At 48.7% G+C, this 20,023-nt stretch overlaps 1 protein-coding gene across 3 annotated transcripts in view; it reads left to right on the top strand.

Moving 5' to 3' along the window:
* COLQ (collagen like tail subunit of asymmetric acetylcholinesterase) overlaps nucleotides 1-18,509 on the top strand; it is a 55,399-nt gene extending 36,890 nt beyond the window's left edge. For all 3 annotated transcript variants that reach the window (XM_044915682.1, XM_021678710.2, XM_044915678.1), the window contains 7 exons: nucleotides 1,941-2,021; nucleotides 7,051-7,156; nucleotides 12,104-12,243; nucleotides 13,326-13,445; nucleotides 13,873-13,993; nucleotides 15,538-15,640; nucleotides 17,537-18,509. In XM_044915682.1, the coding sequence (XP_044771617.1) occupies nucleotides 1,941-2,021; nucleotides 7,051-7,156; nucleotides 12,104-12,243; nucleotides 13,326-13,445; nucleotides 13,873-13,993; nucleotides 15,538-15,640; nucleotides 17,537-17,606 (741 nt within the window). In that variant the 3' untranslated portion in view covers nucleotides 17,607-18,509. The remainder of the gene's footprint in view (nucleotides 1-1,940; nucleotides 2,022-7,050; nucleotides 7,157-12,103; nucleotides 12,244-13,325; nucleotides 13,446-13,872; nucleotides 13,994-15,537; nucleotides 15,641-17,536) is intronic.
* Nucleotides 18,510-20,023: the final 1,514 nt, after the last annotated feature.

Below are 20,023 nucleotides of genomic sequence, written 5' to 3'. Positions count from 1 at the left end.
TTCCCCAAGCCTCAGAGCATAGTATTCTTTAAACATGCAAATGAATGCTTTCTTAGAATCCTAATTGTTTTTCAAGTTTATCTTAAAGTTTTCTTTTCCAAACTCAAACAATTTTTGTCTGACGTTCATCCAGGAGAACATATTTAAATAATTTCAATCATCTGACAGTAATTTATTATTATTTATCACTGCCTTAAGCAGTTCCTGCTATTCCCTAAGTGGAATGTTGGGTTAAAAATAAATAATTACATAAGCAAGTTAAAGGAAACATTACAAGAGAAAAAAAAATAATTTGATTTAAAAATATTTAGGCTAGGTTTTCATTCAGTGCAAGAGTGAACATCAAAGAATAATAAATTATTGTGGAATTAAGTATGACAGCTTCTCTGGCCTCTGCACCCTTTACTGGACTTGCCATCTAGAGTTCTCTTTCCCTTTCATGGCAGGCTGTTTTGAGACAAAGATGATATGATAACAATAATTAGGTCTTAGAAATTAGATCAAGAACTTACTGGCTGCTTCCAGTTGATGAAGAGAGGGGCCAAACTTCCTTCTGCCAATCTTTAAAAAGAAACAAAAAACAAAACCAAAAACCACTTATACTCTTTATGCTGCTGTTTTGTCCAAGCCAGACAAAATACCCCGTGACCCCCTCTAAACAGCTGAGGAGAATTGTACAAACATCTCTGTAGCCACATAGAATCCGTGTTATCCTCCCCACACTTTTGAAATGCCTAGATGCTGGAGGACATGACAGTTGGGAAGAAATCACAGGTTTAAGAACAATTCTTGGTGTGGCAAGATGTTGATGGCTTGGATAGGGACAAGTTTGTTACACTGGCTGAGTGACAGATAATTTCAGAGCTTTATGCTTGGTCCTTACTCTGTATTAGTTTTTTCTGAAATTTTCTATTGTGTTTTACTTCCTCTGACTTCCATGTGGAGAGCCTTCTGGGTGTTTGTTGTTCTCTCTGAGTGTCTGGAGTAGCTCTTCATGGACACTGGCTGCTGACTAACAGAAACTCTCATGGTTGCTCTTGCTAAACTTAGCTTGGTGGTGGTGCATCCTGGGCTCTAGAGGGATAACTGGAGGTAGGAATGATGTTCTGTGGGGTCCCTGACCCAAAGAAACAACAGGTGGCCCTGCAATTCCAGAAGAACACGGGGAAGGAGAGAAGCTATAATGGAGAAATGGGTTTGACAAAAGGTTGGCCTTAAACTATGGAATTCTGCAATTGGTGCATTTGGTTCTGATAGCTCAGAGTAGGGCTTTTCAATTAAGAGTACTGTTGACATTGTTTTCCGTGCCTTTTACAATAATTATATTGAGCATATGAATATATGTCTGGAATATTTTTCTCCACAGTTTTCAACTAACTCAAATGAAAGTGAGCTGGAACTAAACCAGTTTTTACAGAAGAGTAGGCAAATGTATAACGCTAAATAAATGTCCTTACATGTGGAGAAAATTTCCAAAGATGCTAGTTGTCAGAACTGCGTTCAATCATTCAAAAACTCAAAGATTGGAATTCATGCTAAAAACGAAACACAACATACAATTTTGGCTAAAAGAGAAAGCATTTTTCCCCAGCAGCATGCCGTGTCATAGGCACACATGTCACTGACATGCAGGAATCTCCTACTTTGGCCATTCAGGATTGTGATTTGGGACACCAAAACGTGTGCTGCCCAGCAGCTGTCTCTTTCAGATAACAAATAACCCACTTGGGGTAACCTTCTCTTTTCCTTCCTCTTCCTTGAAAAACCTATCTACCTTTCACATGACTTCATCACTTTCCCAATCTCCCACCTTGGCCAGTTGGAAGAGGTCTAGAATGATCAAGTGCACTGCCCTCATGACCAATGATTGGATGGACCTATAGAGATGTGCCTGCTCCACATGCCCTAATTCTTTTCTTGCTTCTCTTTCTTCTTTCCAGGGTGAAATGGGTCCAAAGGGTGAGCCTGGGATAACAGGACCCAGAGGACCCAGAGGAAGACCAGGAAAACGAGGCAAGCTGGTAAGGATCCCAGTGCTTACCATGCCCCTGAAGTCAGACCCTCCTGATGTAGGCAGGTGGTGTAGAGAGGCAGACAGCTGAAGCCAATCAGAAATATTCCATAGGCACAGTCCCCAGTGTCGTCGAGGCTGGCGGGCAGAAAGAGCACCACTTCCAGGAGCTCCTGTTTCTCTAGGCTAACCAAGGGTTGAAGCAGGTGGGAGCGAATGCTCCATTCAAACTGTGTCCAAGGCCAGAAGTAAGAGTGGATCTTTGGTTCATAAGAATGGGTCTATCTTAACCAAAGCAACTGGGAGTAGAAGCCAGATCTGGTTGTTCATCCAGAAAACTTGCTTTTTGCCTCAATGCCCCAGACACAAATGGAGTTTTGGAGAACAGCCCAAATATCTCCTTGCTGTTGAAGGGTCTTCTGGGTCTCAAGGATACAGTGGTTTTTCCCAGGCCCCTGAGAAATCAGACACCCGATTTGTAAGTGACTCCACTCTCTTTATGGGCACTATTATGGACTTAGGGAAGTTGTTTGAAATCCCCTGGTCAGAAGGCATGGGTGTCAAACCATGTGATGTGATAGGGAAAGGAAAGATGAAGGCACGTTTGCCTTAGCTGGCTTTAGAGCTGTGTTGAGTGCCTCAGAGAAACTCCTCATCTGTTCTCTAATGGACAGGCGTCCTTTACTTTTTTGGTTGTCAGTTTGTAGGCTTTTTACTTCTTTTCCCATTACAAGTGTAATATATGCTCATCACAGCAAACTTGGAAAATTCAGAAAATAGGAGGGAAGTCATCTAAAGGCCTAACACCCGGACATAACCATTTCGGTGTACTTCCTTCCAGTGTTATTTCTTTGTGAACTTCCTAGTTGTTCATGTCTTTTATATCCAATATATAGTTGTTGTATCCTAAAACTGTAACTTAAAATCACAGCATACACATTTTTCCTCATTACCGCACATATTGTTTTTTTTAAGATTTATTTATTTGTGAGAGAGAGCGAGCATGCGCACATGTGTGCAAGTGGGGGGTGGGGAGGTGCAGAGGGAGAGGAAGAGAATCCTGAGCAGACTCCCCGCTAAGCACGGAGCCCGACAGAGGGCTCGATCCCGTGATCCTGAGACCACGATCTGAGCCAAAACCAGGAGTCAGACACAACCAACTGAGCCACCCAGGCACCCCCTCATTAAGCACTTTTAAACATCTTTTTAAAATGTCTGCAATCACATTTTGTAAATGAGTAAGCAGTAGATTGGACAAGAGAGGCCTAGCCAAATTATATATAATGCTGAGAGGTGAACATCTTTGGGTGCAAACTTTTCTCCATTCTTATGTTTTCATTCTTTCCCTAGGCTAGATCCATGGTGCTCAAACTTTAGCGTCTGAGTAAGCTGGGGGCCGATTAGATACAGGTTTTCTGCCTCAGGTGCCATGGTTGTAGTTCAAGGTTTGCCTCTCATCACCCCCAGTGCCTGGGCCTTACTTCCCAGTGCATCTGATATAATTGACCTGGCTTGGGGCTCCAGCATGGGTGGTTGTTTGTTAAAGCTCTCCGCATGACTTTTTTTTTTTAAGATTTCATTTATTTATTTGAGAGAGAGAGAGTGAGCATGAACAGGGGGATGGGCAGAGGCAGAGGGAGAAGCAGACTCCCCACTGAGCAGGGACCCCGACGTGGGGCTGGATCCCAGAACCCTGGGATCATGACCTGAGCTAAAGGCAGATTCTTAACCGACTGAGCCACACAGGTGCCCCTCTCCACATGATTCTAGTATGTAGCCAGGGTTCAAAACAATGGTAACAGTATGAAACCAATTCTGGTCTTTTCCAAGCGAACTTAGGAATGACACAGCATCCAACCTGAATACAAATTCCACTATAACTTCTGAAGTCGCAGTAGTCCAGTTCAGTTTTCTAAGTCTTAAATGGCTGGCATGTCCATGACTTCACAGGGATGCCACAATTCCCTAAAAACTTGGCTCGGGAAAAGGAGAAAAAAAAAGGAAAATCTTTTTCTTCCCTACTGCTGGATTCCATGCAGAATGTTTTATGCTTGGGGTTCAAGAAGCCTGCTGGCTTCGGTCCTTCTGGTGCTTTTCTTGGACAGTGTTTGTCTTTTCCTGGTGACGGCTTGAGACAAGAAGGTTATTTCCTGACACTGTTGAGAATGATTCAGTCGGAGCAATCTTAAAACTACCCCAGGACCATGTGTGGGAGCTGAGAGAAATGAGTTCATCCTTCCTACAAGATGTTATAAACAAGCCGAGTGCTCTCCGAACCCTCCTTGCCTGTCTAGACAGCAGACTTTAGTTGTTAGCCTTGGGAGACCACCATGGTCCTTTTCTTTCTTTTCTTTCTTTCTTTTTTTTTTTAAATCCTTAATTAGTTTAGTACCATAGAGTATTATACATTGAATGTTGCTGGGCCAGTGGTACTAAAAGTTTCTGGATGTTATCATAAGTCGATCCAACTCCTGGAATCAGAGATCTGGAAGGAACTTCAGGAGATCCGAATTTCAGAGCCAGAAGGATTTTAGAGACCACCTCATCCATTTCCCTCGGTCTAGTCACAAGGAAACCAAGGGACAGGGCAGCAGAGTGACCCCCTCAGCCAAGCAAGCTTCCAAGGCAGCGTTGGAGCTTAGAGAGCTGAGACCTACTTTTCCCCACACATCTCTCCTCACTTTCATGCTTCAGCATTTGCCTTCAACCAGGCTCAGGAAAACCGTTCTTGACTCTATTATACAAATCTTCAGTGAAGGAGACAGAACAACTTCCTTGAGAGACATCAAGCTTTGTGGCAGTAAAGTGAATAAAGAATAATGCCTTTCCTGGAAAGCACTGCTCAGTGAATCCTGCTCATAGAGACATGGCTTATTCTAAACAAATGACTGATACATAGAATATTCCATTATTGTTTGGTGTCAGAATCAAGGAGTGCTTCCAGCTCCTTCAAGCTGTGACATTTCCTGTGTTCATAGTCAGCTGATGTGGCTTTTAGAAAAACAAGCCTTAACCGTGGCTATATTAAGATGGTGTGACCTTCTTTGCTATTCTGGGACCCATCTTAGTTACCAAGTGTCAGCCTGGGCAAAGGCTTAAGAACTCCCTCCATCAGGATGGAATTGGAAATAAACTCTGACCTCACAGGTCCCATATTAAGAATTTAAGAACTCCTAAAAATAAATAAATAAATAAATAAGAATTTAAGAACCCCTTAGACCTTGCCAGGAGAGCCATGTTGACAAAGCGGCAGGTTGCGTGTCACTGTTGTGATTGGAAAGGAGTGCCCTGCCCCCCTGCTTCCCAGACTTGGGGAAGATTATGTTTCATTACATGGGCAGGCCTGCCAAGGCATAAGTGTAGAAAGGGGATCCAGGTCAAAAATGTCCTGCATCAATCACTGTCCTGTTTAGGCCCAGTGCAAGAGCAGACAATTAGAAAATTGTTTGGGAGAAGAACCTACAGACGTTGGTTTCTGGGGTCATTCCTCAGAGCAACCCTAAGGAGGAAATCTTTGCTCTTGACCGTCTCAGAACAGGCAGCAAGGAGGACATCCTGTGTGGAATGGCTACAGCTCCAGGTGTGCCTCTCTTTAAGAAACCAGGCCTTTTCTAACCACGTGAAAAAGATGAAACCAAGCCAGTTGCTATGATAGTCAGCTTGGCCCCCGCCCCCCGCAACACTTGGTTCTATGCAAACCACTTTTTTTTAATTTATTTTTTTATTATTATGTTATGTTAATCACCATACAGTACACCATTAGTTTTTGATGTAGTGTTCCATGATTCATTGTTTGCATATAACACCCAGTGCTCCATGCAGAGTGTGTTCTCTTTAATACCCATCACCAGGCTTTTTCACCTCTGGGAGCTTTATTACTCTCACAACAAAGCTGTGAAGGTGTGTGTGTAATGTAATGGCCCATTTTATAGATGAGAAAACTGAGGCACAAAACAATGACTTGCATGACCCGAGGTCTCATGGCCAATGTGAAAACCCAGGTCTCTTACTTCCAGCTCAACAGAACTGCTTCCTGTTTGTGTTGTCAACATCTTCCTCCTCCTTCATTTAATCTGGGAACAAGACAAATTCTGGCCCACAGGGAGCCTATATTTCATAGAGAAACATTGATGAAAGGACTGCACAAATAACGGTGTGTTCCCGAGTTGGGTAAATGCCAGGAAGAAAAGGGGCCAAGTTCAGAGAGCCTGTGACCAGGAGAACTCACTCGGTCTGGCAAGGTCTGGCAAGGTCTAGCAAGGTCCGGGAAGGCTGTGCTGCAGTGACACTTTACCCGAGAGCTAACAGCTGGGAGGGAGTTAACCAGCTGGAGGAGTGGACAGGGAGTTTGGGCAGGGAGGAGGGAAATAAAAGGCATGGTGCTCTTGAAGACCGAAAATGCTGGAAGACTGGAACAAGATTGGAAAGGCCAGCCATGCAGTGCTTTGTAGGCTGAAATAAGGATCTGGGTCTTTATCCTGAGAGCAACGGGGAGCCTTTTGCCTTTTGATGGAAACGGCTCTTGTAGTAAAACAGAAATGGTCTTGACAAGCAAGCAGAGGCCTGAGGCCTAGGCAACAAGTCTGTTGCCTCAATGCTAGGTGCCTTGCATGAATTTCTGCTCTTTCCTGAGCCTCTGTTTCCCATTCTGCCTGGTGAGGGGAGTGGGTTGGACTGGTTCCTTTCAGCAGTCATGTGCCATGTTTCTGGGAGAGAGCAAGAAGTAATGTCTGCAAACTTGTAACCATCACAATCTCAAATATCACTTGCCCTGAGTTTTTGTTTTGTTTTGTTTTTTAAGTAGGCTCCACACCCAACGTAGGGCTTTGAACTCATGACCCTGCAATCAGGAGTCACATGCTCCACCAAATGAGTCAGTCAGGTGCCCCTGCCCTGAGCTTTTTAGGAGCTTGATGGTCAAAGCCTCGGGTGCATCCTGCCCTGGGCTCCTGCAAGGTGGTCCCTGATTTAGACATAAATGGGGAAGGAAGGTTGCCATGTCATGTTATCATAACAGCCTCTGCCTTTCTCTCTGTCAGGGGCAGAAGGGAGATAGTGGAGTAACGGGCCCACCAGGCAAGCCTGGGCCTTCTGGTCAACCTGGCCGTCCAGGTCCCCCAGGCCCCCCGGGCCCCCCATCCGCAGGTAAGAGCTACATTGCTTCACGTGATCTACAGTGTCGCCCTCCTGGCCGCCCTCCCCAGAGAGGGCACAAGGAGATGCCGCAGAGATGCCGCAGAGATGCCTTGTGTTTTGAGTTAGAAACTACTAGAGGCACTTCAACATATTTATAATTTCTCCACAGTTTGGGTCTTTCAACTTTAACACAAGAGAGGTAAAAGCCATCCTGATTCTGTTGTAGGATTTTAGAGAACAAATAGAGGAGAAAACAAAGGGAACCCTGATTACACTGGTGATGTCATTTTATACTTTAGGTGAAAAATAACTGGCACATATTTCATCAACAAATACCTTTTTCTAAAAAAACCTTTCACAACTCCAAGCAGTTCTCTTAAACCTAGAAGATGGTGTGGCAGAGCTTTCTATCTTATGTAGTGTTATTAAAGAGTCCTTGTTAGTTTATACTGAACATACAAAAAAATCATAAAAAGAAATCAAAGTCTACCATTGAAGAGGGCATGGAACACTGCTACCTTGCTTACCTTGTTTCATTTGATGACCTAAAGCCTTTCTTTAGTTTGTACCTTTGTCAGCTCCAAATATGACCTTTCACAGCACATTCAGCATCTCTGGGCCTGAGAAGACTGTTTACTACATAGGGTCCTTTGTCCTCAGTTATACAAAAGGAATCCAAGCAATTTTTATTACCATTTCAGTTCAAGGGTCTGTTGTAGTCCTCGTCCTCCTTGGTTCTGGCACGCGTAACATTCCCCTCAAGCCCCATGATCATGAGCTGCCAACCCCAGGGACCGAGAGTGTGGTGTGAGGCCCGAGTTTTGTCTTTGGAAGGGACTCTCTTGGCCCTTGGGGTATTGAGCGGCTCGCAAAACTGAGGAGTAGCCAGGATCATGGCGGGGGGGGTGGAGGGGGAGGGCAGTGTGCATGCAAAGAGAGGTCATTAGGCCAGCCCTCATTTTGTGTCTGTTTGTAAACGCCAGCCCGCATTGGGCTTGAACCTCAGTTCCCTCCTGGGGTCCGAGGTTGGGTGAGGCCAGGACCTGGGGAACCTCAGCGACCTACTCAGATGCCCACTGTTTTGTTTTGTCAGGCTCCAGGGGACTGCCACCCCATCCCTTTAGCAGGGCCAGTGTAGTTCTGTTTTCCCTCCTTGGTCTTCCAGCTCCTCCTCATTTAGGCTAGTATGCACACCTCCCATTCCCCCCACTCTGTCCTCTGCCAGATCCCAGCCTCACCGCCCTTTACCCGCCAGCCAATTCCGCTCTCTGTTGAGCTGGAGCATATTCCTACAGTCTCTCTGGGTCCACATGGCCTGAAATAGCATCCCTATCATCCTCTGGTGTACCCAATGAAACCATCTCCTTCCTTCAAAGCCCTCTCCTCAGCAAGGCCCTAACATGGTGCGTCTCCTTCCCCTGGGCCCAAGTCACATATTGCCTCTCTGCTGTGGCCCTTCACTGCTAACTCTTTTCTGCAGCTGTGTTTCATCTTCCTTCTAGATGGCAAGTCCTTGAGGCAGCGTCTGTGGCCAAGTCAGCTTTGCATCCCCATGGCACCTGGCAGGGGGGATGGGCAGGGCCAGGTACTATAGGCTTTCACAGACACGGGCCATTTGAGTTCTCAGTCCGTGCGTTATTGCACAGCAGCCAAGCCCAATGCAGTCTGTTTCTGACTCATGTCCCCTTCCTGTGCCTTCTTTTGAGTCACTTCCTTTCTGGGGATCCTCTCAGTGAAGGGACTGAAGAAAATGGGGCAATAATCCTGCTCTTTGGAAACATTTGGGGTAGGGTAGGGAAAGAAGAGGAGGGAGGAATTTAAAAGAGAACTTCTCTGGGCCTGGGGCCAATTGGATTATTATCAAGAACGGGAGCAGGCCCCAAAAGTGATTCCTGAGACTACTTTTGAAGGCTGATAAAAGTCCCAAGCCCACTCAGGAGAAACATGTGTCTATCTAAACCCAGAATTCTGTACAACTGCTTCCCAGAGTTCGAGAACCCCTGCCCCAAATCCATCTTGGGATGTGCTTGGTCTCTGTGGACCACAGGTCAAACAACCCTGGTCTTATCTTATCTAAAAACTCTCCTTTTATAGAAAAGAACTTTGAACCTCAGAGAAAAGGGACTTCCCCAAGGTCACAGAGCTGACTGGTGGGCCTAGAATCAGTCTGTGGCTCCTGGGTCTGAGACCTTTCCATTTAGCCATGCGGCCTCTGCAGAGGCAGAGTAGAAGCTGGGGGTGATGTGGAGACTATTCTGTGGTGCCTCCCCCTTCCCCCAGATTTCCCATCTCAAGCCCACTCCCACTGCACAGCCCGAGGCGGTGGGAGGCTCTCTGGGCAATGATGGAAAGCCAGGGCCAATGGCTACAAGGGATGATGGATCAGCAGGCCTGCTAGGCCAGCTCTGAGAGGCTGGGGTGGGGAAGTTCAAGTTGCCGTGCCCGTCAGTGCCTCCTGACAGGAAACCAGCAGGCAGGGGTGACAGATGTCCTCTGACAGCTGAAAGGAAGCTGCAGGAAAACTGCAGTGGTGGCAGGAAGCAGGCACCCTGCCCCATCCTGTCGTCCTGTCAGGAGGCCACCTCTGGTTCTGGTGCCCAGTGCTGTGGGGCAGGACGGTGTTGGGGCCGGTGGAGAGGGTGGGAGCTCTTTAGTACCAGAGTTAGAGAGAAAGAGGTGCTGGGAGGCAGGGAGGGAATAAGGCAAAATGCGTCTAGGATGTAATTTGCAATAACCAAATTACAAATTTGGCTGAGTCCTTCCAGCACCCAGACAGGGTCTAAGTGAATCACTGTGGTACCTGGGAATCGCCAGCTTCCTGCAGGCATCAATATTCTTGGACGTTTGTCTCTTGAATGGCATAGCGTTAAGTCGAACACGAATTCACATTTCAGCATCCCCACTAACCTAGCTGGATAATGGGACAAACTCCTGAATCGCTCTGAGGCCACAGATCTGGAGGAGTTGTTGGGGGTCACAGAGGCACTCTCGTGTCCTCGGTTATAGAAATTCCCACTTCAGTTTCCCCACGTGGTGATAACCCAGAATATTCCTGGGTTAGTGGAGTCTCTGTCTCTCCGGGCTGTGCTGAAAACATCAGAACCCAAGACTGGAGCTCCTCCTGCAGCACTGGATGCAAGTTTCTTGTTCAAACGAACTACCACAACCTGGGATAAAAATGTTGGCAAGCCTCCATTCCCCCCTTGCTGACATTATTCTGATCTTGGACATATCTGTTCTGGAAGATATGTGTTCTGGAAGGGTTGTGGGGAGGGTATTCCCACTGGGGTCTCCTCCTCTAGCTGAAGCTGCTTCCTTGGGGTCTTGACCAGACCTCTCCCCTGGGGTCATTTTATTTTCTGCCCCTCTGGGATCTGCCAACTGTGTCCACAGTTGTTGGCTCCCCTGGAAGTTATACAGCCTGAAAGCAAAGACTGCCTGGTCTCCAGACTCCCCCTTACTTTCCCAGGAGGAGGCACACTTCCTTTCTCTGTCTCTGGCTTCCCTTTCTTCCCTCTCTTGTCGGAGGGCTTTTGCTCTAGCTCTTTCTGGCCAACCCAAAGATGATCTTTAGTCTTTTCTGAAGACCAGTTAGTCCACATTCATTCATTCATTCAGTCAGTCATCAAGCCTGTATCCTGCCCCTACTGCGTGTCTGACCGTGGTAAACGAACACGGGTACCAACCTTGCCTTTGTGGATCTTACACTCTACTGGGGGAGATTGACCTTCACCACCTAATCTCACAAGATACAGAAATCACAGACAGATGTGCGGTGAAGAAAAGGCATGGGGAGCTGTGAGATTGTATCCAAGGTAAACATGCCTGAATGTGAGCATTCACAAGCTTTCCCTGAGGATGTAATATTGGAACCCAGGTCAGGAGCAAGCTAGGAGGCACGGAGGGTGAAGAGAGAACAATCTAGTGGGGGAATGGCTTGTGCAAAGACTGTTTCCTTAGACCAGCAGTTCTCAACCTCAGTGTACATTGGAATCAGCTCGAGAGCTTTTAAAAGCCACAGATGCCTGGGTTCTATTCTCAGCATTCTTGATGGAATCGGTTTGGGCTGTGGCTTGGGCATCAGGGCCTTTAGAAGTCAGGATGAAAACTACTACCCTAGCAGGCCACCCACACTGCAGAGAGTAAATTTCCTAATCATATATGTTTAGGACACTCAGTATCAGGGGACAATAAGTAGGTGGAGCATTTCCAACATGCCATTTTCTTCCAGAAGAAATAAAAAAAATCCACCTTCAGAAATTCCTTTGTAAAGATCTTATATATAAGAACAAAATAAAATGAATAAAAATAATAATAAAAGCTATCAGTTAGCGATGTGTTCATCAGCAAGAAGTCCCTGTTAATAATAGTCTAAACAAAAAGGGGATTGTTTTTCTCATATAACAAGGAAGTCCAGAGGTGGACAACGGCTGGCTTTGGTTCAGCCTCTAAGGGTCACTATGAGGGTCACATGTTCCATGAGGTTCTGGTCTTTCCTGTGTGTTGGCTTCCCTTCTCATACTTGTTACTTCATGGTTGCAGTGTGGCTGCTGCAGCACCAGACATCTTGTCTGTCTTATAGACAGGAAGGAGAAGGAAACTGTCTCTTACCAGCAATGTTTTTCCTGTATCAGGATAGACTTTCCCAGATGCCTACCCTTCTCCCATCTCAGACCTTGAATGCAAGGTAGTCTGGGAGGTGGAATGACTGTTTCTCAAGTACAGAGAAATGAAAGGGAGAAGATACTGCAACACCCCTCATGGTTAAGGGACCCACAGAGAACATCACCTCCTCCACATCTCAGAACAAGAGTCTCTGAACCTCTTCCCCCAGGACTACCCTAAAATACTGTGGACTTTGACCTTCTTTCTGTTGTGAAGTTTGCTCACCTCTCCCAGGGCTATTTGGTTTTCTCTTCCTTCACTCAAGTGACTCAGCAATCTGTTACTTCCTAGGACAACTTGTGATGGGACCCAAAGGGGACAGAGGATTTCCCGGGCCTCCAGGAAGCTGTCTTTGTGGAACCCGTATGAATGTGAATAACCCTTCCTACAGGGAATCCATGTTTGGGCCCAGTTCCCCGCACGTTCCTGTGGTAAGGCTCCTAGGAGAAATCTGGGCTGGTTCTCCATCAGGACCTCTCACCTGACCCTCTCAGAGCTTTGTAAGAGCCTTTTAATACAACAGATTTCCCCATTATACTTGGGACACACTCATTATGGGAGATTGGAAAATAAAGGAAAATCAAAAGTAGGAAACCAAATTGTCCATTTGGTTGTGGGTGCATTTTGAAGTATTTTCTTTGTCTTTTTTTTAAGAACAAAAAAATATTTAAAATTTCAGGTAAATACAAAAACGGAAAAAATAGTGTAATAAACCTCTGTATCCTTCACCCAAATTCAACATTTATCAACTCCTGGCTAATCCTGTTTCCTCTTTACACCCACTCTCTACTGCCCACCCTCCCTTGGGTTATTTTGAGATAACCCTGGACATCAGTTCATCATTTGAGTGGACCCATAATCATCCATCCAACATGCGGCTGTGCTGTGATTTATTTAACCAGTGTCTTATTGTCGGATATTTATAGGGCTCTCTCAAACTTTTCACTAATGTAAATAAAACCATAATGAACACCTTTGAGTATAACAATTTTGTTAAGAATCATTTCCAGATGTTGAATTACTTGATTAGATGATACCACCTTTTTATTTAAGTCTTAGGGGCATTTTAAATGTTTAAAAAATTTAAGTCATAGATAGTCTTTTTTTTTTTTAAGATATTTATTTGAGAGAGAGAGAGAGAATGAGCAGTGGGGAGGGGCAGAGGGAGAGAGAGAAAAGCAGGCTCTCCACTGAGCAGGAAGCCCGATGCGGGGCTCGATCCCAGGACTCTGGAATCATGACCTGAGCCGAAGGCAGATGCTTAACCAGCTGAGCCACCCAGGTGCCCCAAATCATAGATAGTCTTACTGCAAACTCAGACAGTTGGAACTGGATTGAGAAGATGTGGGAATCAAGACCTTCCTCCCTATTTCAGGAGGAATGCTGGAGTGTAATATGCAGACGCCCCTCCCATAGTTAATGATCCCAAGGATAGGATTGTTTCCTCCTCCAGCTTTTCCCTGCCCATTATAGAAGTGTTTTCTGAAATTTTCACCAATGTGTTCTCTGGCAGATTTTTGTCGTCAACAACCAGGAGGAGCTTGAGAGGCTGAACACCCAAAACGCCATTGCATTCCGCAAAGACCAGAGATCTCTGTACTTCAAGGACAGCCTTGGCTGGCTCCCCATCCAGGTACCATGAGGCAGGCACTCTGGACATAGCCCACCCCGGAAAGGAACACAGCATTAGAGGAAAGAAGGGCCAACAGTTGGGTCTGGCGCAGAGCTTTCTGCAATCTGTTCCCGAGGAAGGCCTAGGCATCCTCCCTTGCTCTGCTTCTGAGCGGTTCTCCGTGCCCCTGCTCCCCAGATGGAACCTCCTCTCTGAGCCAGAGTTCCAGATGGGCTCCCATCCCCACACTGCCAGGCTGCTGTCTTGATCTGATCCAGCTTCCCTGTCTGCTGCAGAGCTCTGAGCGGCAGGAGAGGAGTGCCTCTCCATCACCACCAGGTGGAAGCCCCCACAGACCCAGAGCCTCTGGCCCCAGTGCCAATGACCCGTCCTGCCTGCGGTGCCCGGCATGCCATCCCTGGTCACTGCCATGTGTTTCTTTGGCCAGGTGACCCCCTTCTACCCTGTGGACTACACTATAGACCACCACGGCTCCTGTGGGGATGGGGTCCTGCAGCCTGGGGAGGAGTGTGATGACGGGAACAGCAACGTGGACGACGACTGCATCAGTGAGTGGGGCCCAGCCGGGGCGGGGGGTTGGGGGATGGGGGCGGGCGGGAGGTGCTGAAGCGCAAACTGCCACTGGGCAGGGGAGGCTGAGGGCGAGCCCCTGGATGATTCTAGAGCCAGAGGGGGGACACCTGGACTGCTCCCATTCTGGCCACGTGTGGACCTCCACTGCCCAAGCATGTCGGTGGGGGTTAGTGTCAAGGATCTTGCCCCCAGAGAAGCCGCCAGTCGCTCCCTTTTCCTGAACCCTACTTCTGGGCAAAACCCACATTCCAGTCCACATTCTTTATCAAAAGATAAAGGTGATGCAGAGTGAGAGACAAAAGGGAGAAGCCAAAAATTTGAATCAGGACAGAGTTACCAGATAGAGCCCTAGTGGCGAAGCCCTTTCGTGGGGCAGCAGCCTTCAGGCTGATGGGGTGCTACCAGGCCAGGCACGCAACAGGGCCCTGGAGGGTTTGCTGTTCTTCTTTTGTCAGTCGTGCCACAAAGCAGGAGGGGAGATAGAAAGCAGGGGATTTAGAGTCCGACAGAACAGAGCTTGGATGCTCAGAGAGGAGGCTACTCAGTGACAGGGGGGTTTGGAGGGCAGTTCACAGCTCCGAGTCTCTCCTCAACCGAAAAATGGGTATGACAGCACTGACGGCTCAGGTCTTCAGAGATTCTGTGAGCTAATGTGCACTGGATCGTCTGGGTAGAGTAAGGGTTCAACATCCCTTCGCTGAATTATTTTCCGGCCCCTGCTGTGAGGAGCCAGGCCCCGGTTCAGGGCTGGGGATGTGCAAATGCGAAGTCTCCTTCCTGGCTCTGGGAAGGCTGACGACACTGCAGTGGAGTGAGGAAGGTGTGCACAGGGATGGATGCAGGGACGGAGAGGCGGCTGGCGCCCCCGCGGTGCAGCTGTACTTCCCGTGACCGACGCCGGGATGGTGCCCCCTGGCATGCCGGCTTTGCCTGGAGGCCCTTCTGCCCCGGCGCAGACACCGTCCGATAGATCACACAGCAGGAAGGAACTGAGGGGGTCTCAAAGCCCCGTAAAATGGGGGTGGGGCTCGGACTCCAAGACCCTTCCCTTGCATGACAAAAGAGACCCCACTGAAGATCATCTGGCTCCCCAGGGACACAGAGCCACCCACCCTGGAAGGTCTCTGGAGACAGACAAGAGCCACCTCGGTCATCACTTGTGCCCAGTCTGCTGATCCTCACTTCACGGGAACCCACAGTGCGTCCTGTGAAGAGGAGGTGGTAGCCACGTCCCAGGCTTTAGATAGGGATATGGAGGCTCAGAGAGGCCAAGTGGCCTGTTCTTGGTCCGTTGGCTACTGAGTAGCTGCAGTGGGCTAGAGCCTGGGTCTCCTTAGTCTCTGGTGTGGGATTTGGGGGTCTGAGGGGCCGTCCCTGGATGCATCTGAAGCTTTATGGAAGTCCATTCAAGAGGGTGCATGCTCTGGGGGGATCCTTCAGGCCATACAGTCCTTACAGGCTGAGGTAAGCCTGTCCCACCCTAGCCCCCCTCTCAGGGCTACTTCCTTGTATCCCTCAGGCTGTCACCGGGCCTACTGTGGAGACGGTCACCAGCACAAGGGCGTGGAGGACTGTGACGGCTCTGACTTTGGCTACCTGACGTGCGAGACCTATCTCCCTGGGTAGGGCTCACCACATGTGCTATTCTGACACCCTGCCTCCCTCTCTGCCTGCCTCCTCTTCTTTCCTTCACAAATATTTTTTTTAGCGCTTATGTTCTTTCTACTCTCTAAACACTGAGGTATGGTGATAGTTAACACGTGGTCCCTGCTCACTAGGGGAGACAGGCCATAAACATAACCACCATGTGCCTCTCAGAGTGCCTGAGTGCCACCGAGGCCAAGCTGAGATAGACAGTGACCAGCTCCATCCTGGGCCCTTGGGAACCGGCAGTCTCTATTTCAGCGGTTGCCCCCAGATGAGCAACTCCCATCCCCAGTGGCTACCATGACCACGTTAGTCTTCTGGAAAGTGGGTCTGGAGGAAGCCCAGTGGAGAGTGGAGGGACCAGGGCATTCCCAAGAACCTAAGCATCTGTATAACCTGAATTCTCTGGGACAACCCCTGATTCCCGGGCCTGTGGGTGCAAATGAGATCACAACAGCATTAATATCTAATTTTGCTGGCTCATGGATCCTCCAGGAAAACCCCAGGAACTTAGTATCCCCTTCAAGGACCTCTCTAGTTATATCTGGGACTCTCCAGTGGGTGTTCACGTTGCTCAGAATAAGTATTCTAGTGTCTTGACCTCCACGTTGATGTCTCCGAAGACAGCTGAGGGCCACTAGCACTATGAAATGCAAAACAGCACCACATTCCCCTTAATCCTTTCAAAACCAGAGTTGTATAGCATTCTAGGGGAAATGGGAAGGCTGTTCCACCCTCAGTTCCTGCTTCTTCCTTGGCTCCAGAGTGGATCACTGGCCCCTCACACCTCTTAAGTCCCTCAGGAGCCCAGTCTCTTCAGCGTTCCCTTCCAGCCCTGTTCCTTGGACCTAGCCCTCCGCAGGGCTGGGAAACAGCCACCAGGCCTGTCGTTCTGTCGCCTTCTCTCTGCTCTCTCTTCCAAGGAGGTCTCCTCAATGTCCACCCCCTGAACACACACCAACACACCAAACCAGGCTGGGAGAACTACAGACCTATAGTCACCCCAAAACAAGCACTTTAGGCTTGGTCAGGATGCCCCCTCCACCCGTATCTGTGTGTCTGTATGTACTTCCCTATCTCTGAAGTGTGGAGGGCTCCTAACCTGCCAGAGGGTTGGCAGGTCTGAGCTGGTTGGTTGATGGCTTCATGGACACAACTCAATATAGACAGCTGAACGTGGAGCACAGGATTGCATAGAGCCCAGAGCTTACCCACTGGCTCACTGTGATTACTCGTCTGATCTCTAGAAGCCTCAGAGAATGCTTGTGAATATGGGTGTAATGTATAACACACGGTCAGGATTAGCACTTGGGCTTACAGAAGTATAAACTGCTATCCAATATGGTGGCCCCCAGTCACATGTTGCTATTTAAATTTAAATTAATTAAAAATAAAATTAAAAATCTAATTTTTCAGTCACAGCAACCTTATTTTAAGAGCTCAGTAGCCACATATGGCTAGTGGCTGCCATAGTGGACTGCACAGAAATAGAACATTTGCATCACCACAGTTATGATCTAATGGACAGCACTGAAACCTTTCAGGTCTTGAGAAGGGAGTGATTCTCTCAAAGATGCTGTGTTAAGAACAAAGTTACCAACTCTTTCCACCCAGATCCCTCAGCTGGGCTCCGGGGGAAAAGTCCCAGAGGCCTGGACTCAACTGCCCCAAGCCTCTCACCCCAAATGGGAATGAGAACAGTCTCTCTGGAACCCTTAGGTAAGGTAGCAGCCATGGTTGCTGTCTGATGAGCTTTGACCAAAAGTCACCAGAGGTGGCCTTTTAGAACCTGGTGTGGTCGTGAGGGCTGGGCAGGAGCTCCCCTGCCCACTGGCCCGTGAGCGCCCTGACCCCTGTCTACCCCCCCTCAGGTCGTATGGAGACCTGCAGTGCACTCCGTACTGCTACATCGACTCCACGTCCTGCCGCTACTTCACATGAGGGCCGCGAGGAGGAGGAGGGCTGCGTCTTACGGAACCGGCAGCAGCTCCTCCACCCTCAGCAAATTGACTTCGCGCCATCCTGGTCCAGTTTCCACCACCTTCGTGCGACAACAAGGACAAACTCTTGCTGCTAAGACATGCTTGTAACTCAGTCCGACTGGAAGAACTTAGGACTACTGCATCCTGTCTTAATCCAGAGTCCAGGAAAACCTTCCACGTGCCCGACCTGGGAACTGTTTCCCATTGCTACCATCTGGCCGAATAGCCAAACCTACAGTGCCCTTTCTCTTCTGGAATGTTACTGACCCACACCATGGACTTGGCTTAGAACTGTTAGCCCCACCTAGACCTGCAGGGCCTTTTGAATTTGTTCTCCTCCCACTTGGGGCATCTGGTGTACAGGCCTCTCCAATCCTCTGACCTCTGGAAATGTGGGCATTCTCACCCAGGGCAGTCGGCTGTCAGGTCTCTCCAGGCCCGTGAACCACAAAGCAGGGAAGTGGGCCCATTCTCTCGGAGTGGCTCCCAGCTCTGGACCCACTGAGGAACCCCTCAACTGGCTACGGCCCAGCACAGCCTCATGTGGATGCAGCTTCCCCAAGAAGAGACCCAACTGTGAAAAGGTCCTGAGAAAGCCACCGAAATGGTGCTCTGGCCCTGGAAGAGGGTGGAGGCCCAGCTGGGGTGCTCAGCATGTGAACAATAGCAGATCAGTGGCCTTCTGCTTCTCAGTGTTTCCCAAAGGGGTAGCCCTTGTGGTTTCATTGTCCCCAGCACCATCTTGACCTTGTGGCCCTCGGCACCTTGACCTCTGTCTTGCAAATGCCCCTTATGTCCCTTTCTTGTTCAGGAGATTCACTACCAGAGGGTGACCTCCTAAGTCTACACCTGGGCAGGCTTTTGGTGTTTCCAGTCCTTAGGAATTCACCACTCTGGGTTTCCCCATGTGAGGCCCTATGACTGAGTACCTGCCCTAGGCAGAGACCATTTCTCCTGAGCTCCAGCTCCTGGCTACCTGCTGACTCCTGTGCGCATCCCGTGGCCTTCCCTTTGTGTCTCTGTAGTGCATTGCCTTGCCCTCATGTCTGTGTGCCTGAGCCCCCCCCCACGTTTCTGCAGGGTCGTTAGTCTGGCCTGTCTGTGAGCTGCCTTATACCACCATCTTTCCTGAGTGGGGCTTGCTTAGCTTTGGTTCGCAAAGATGTCTCCCCCATGGCAGACCTCAAATGGGATTTGTCTATTTGTTACCAGATGGAGGGACACTTTGGGGCTTTTGTACGAAGCTAGTGTGCCTGAGTCCTAGGGACTCAGTAGACAGGAGCTTCTGGCCCAGCAGACCATCACTAGTGGTCTGTAGTAGATGGGATCAGCCCAAAGGTGATGTCTTTAGAGGTGGGCACACTGGTCAGCCCAGTTCCCTCAGCCTCTACTGCACACCTTAGGGTGATATTGCCCCCATGTAAAGCTACACCTTCATGCTGGGATCTCCATATGGGAAATCAAGAAATACAAGCAGTTTGTTTCCCCCACTGTGGCTCTCTTTCCCTTGGGGTTTTGGGCCAGTGTCCCAGCATTACTGTTTGGAATGAGGGGTCTGAATTCACTGCCTCCCAGGCTTTGCAAAGGGTTCTAGAATGTGGAGCAGTACTGTCCCTCAGGGACAAGGGAGGAAACCGATGTTGAGAGAGATGGAGGGACTTACCTAAGGCCACAAAGCCTGCTCTTGCTAACCCAGCGCCACTCCAGCCTTATTTTAGGACCACAATTAAAACAAGATGGAGCTCCAGCACTGCCCTTGGTTGGACCTGGCCACGTAAGGCCCTGTCCCGGGTCCCTTGCCTTGAAGGGCACCAATCTGGCCCTCCTCTGGCCATGACCCTCCCCACAGGTCAGGGAGTCTATGAGGCCAAGGTGACCTTCCCACTGTAGCTTGTGCACCCCTCTCCCAGACCATGATCCAGGTACCCAGGAGACCACAGTTCCCATCCAGGTGGTCCTGAGCAGGACTCTTTGCCATGTCTGTCCTCCTGAGTGTGACCTGCACACACCTGGGTGGCCAGGGACAAGCTGTGTTTAGAAGTTGTAGATGGGGCTTGGATATGCGAGCTGGGGTTTCCACACAGATATACACGAAGCCCCTCTCAGTGTGGGCTGAGCCTTGTTCCCCTTGTGCCACCACAGAACTTTGAGGAATCTAAATATTCCAAATGCAAACCCAGCCTTCCAGGTCTTATGAAAGTGTGACTGTCAAGTAAGCAGAGAGACGTATTTAATAATAGTTTGTTAGATTGATTCTAAAGTAAATACTTAGACATGTGGGGTGTGAGCCTCCATCTGGGCTCTTGTAACCAGATCCCACGATATTAGAGGTGGGCCTGTCTCTGACTATTGCAAGGGGTTTCTGAATGGCTCTGA

The sequence above is a fragment of the Neomonachus schauinslandi genome, chromosome 1 (assembly GCF_002201575.2).
Source record: "Neomonachus schauinslandi chromosome 1, ASM220157v2, whole genome shotgun sequence".
Taxonomy (NCBI): domain Eukaryota; kingdom Metazoa; phylum Chordata; class Mammalia; order Carnivora; family Phocidae; genus Neomonachus; species Neomonachus schauinslandi.
This window is presented reverse-complemented; position numbering and strand designations above follow the sequence as displayed.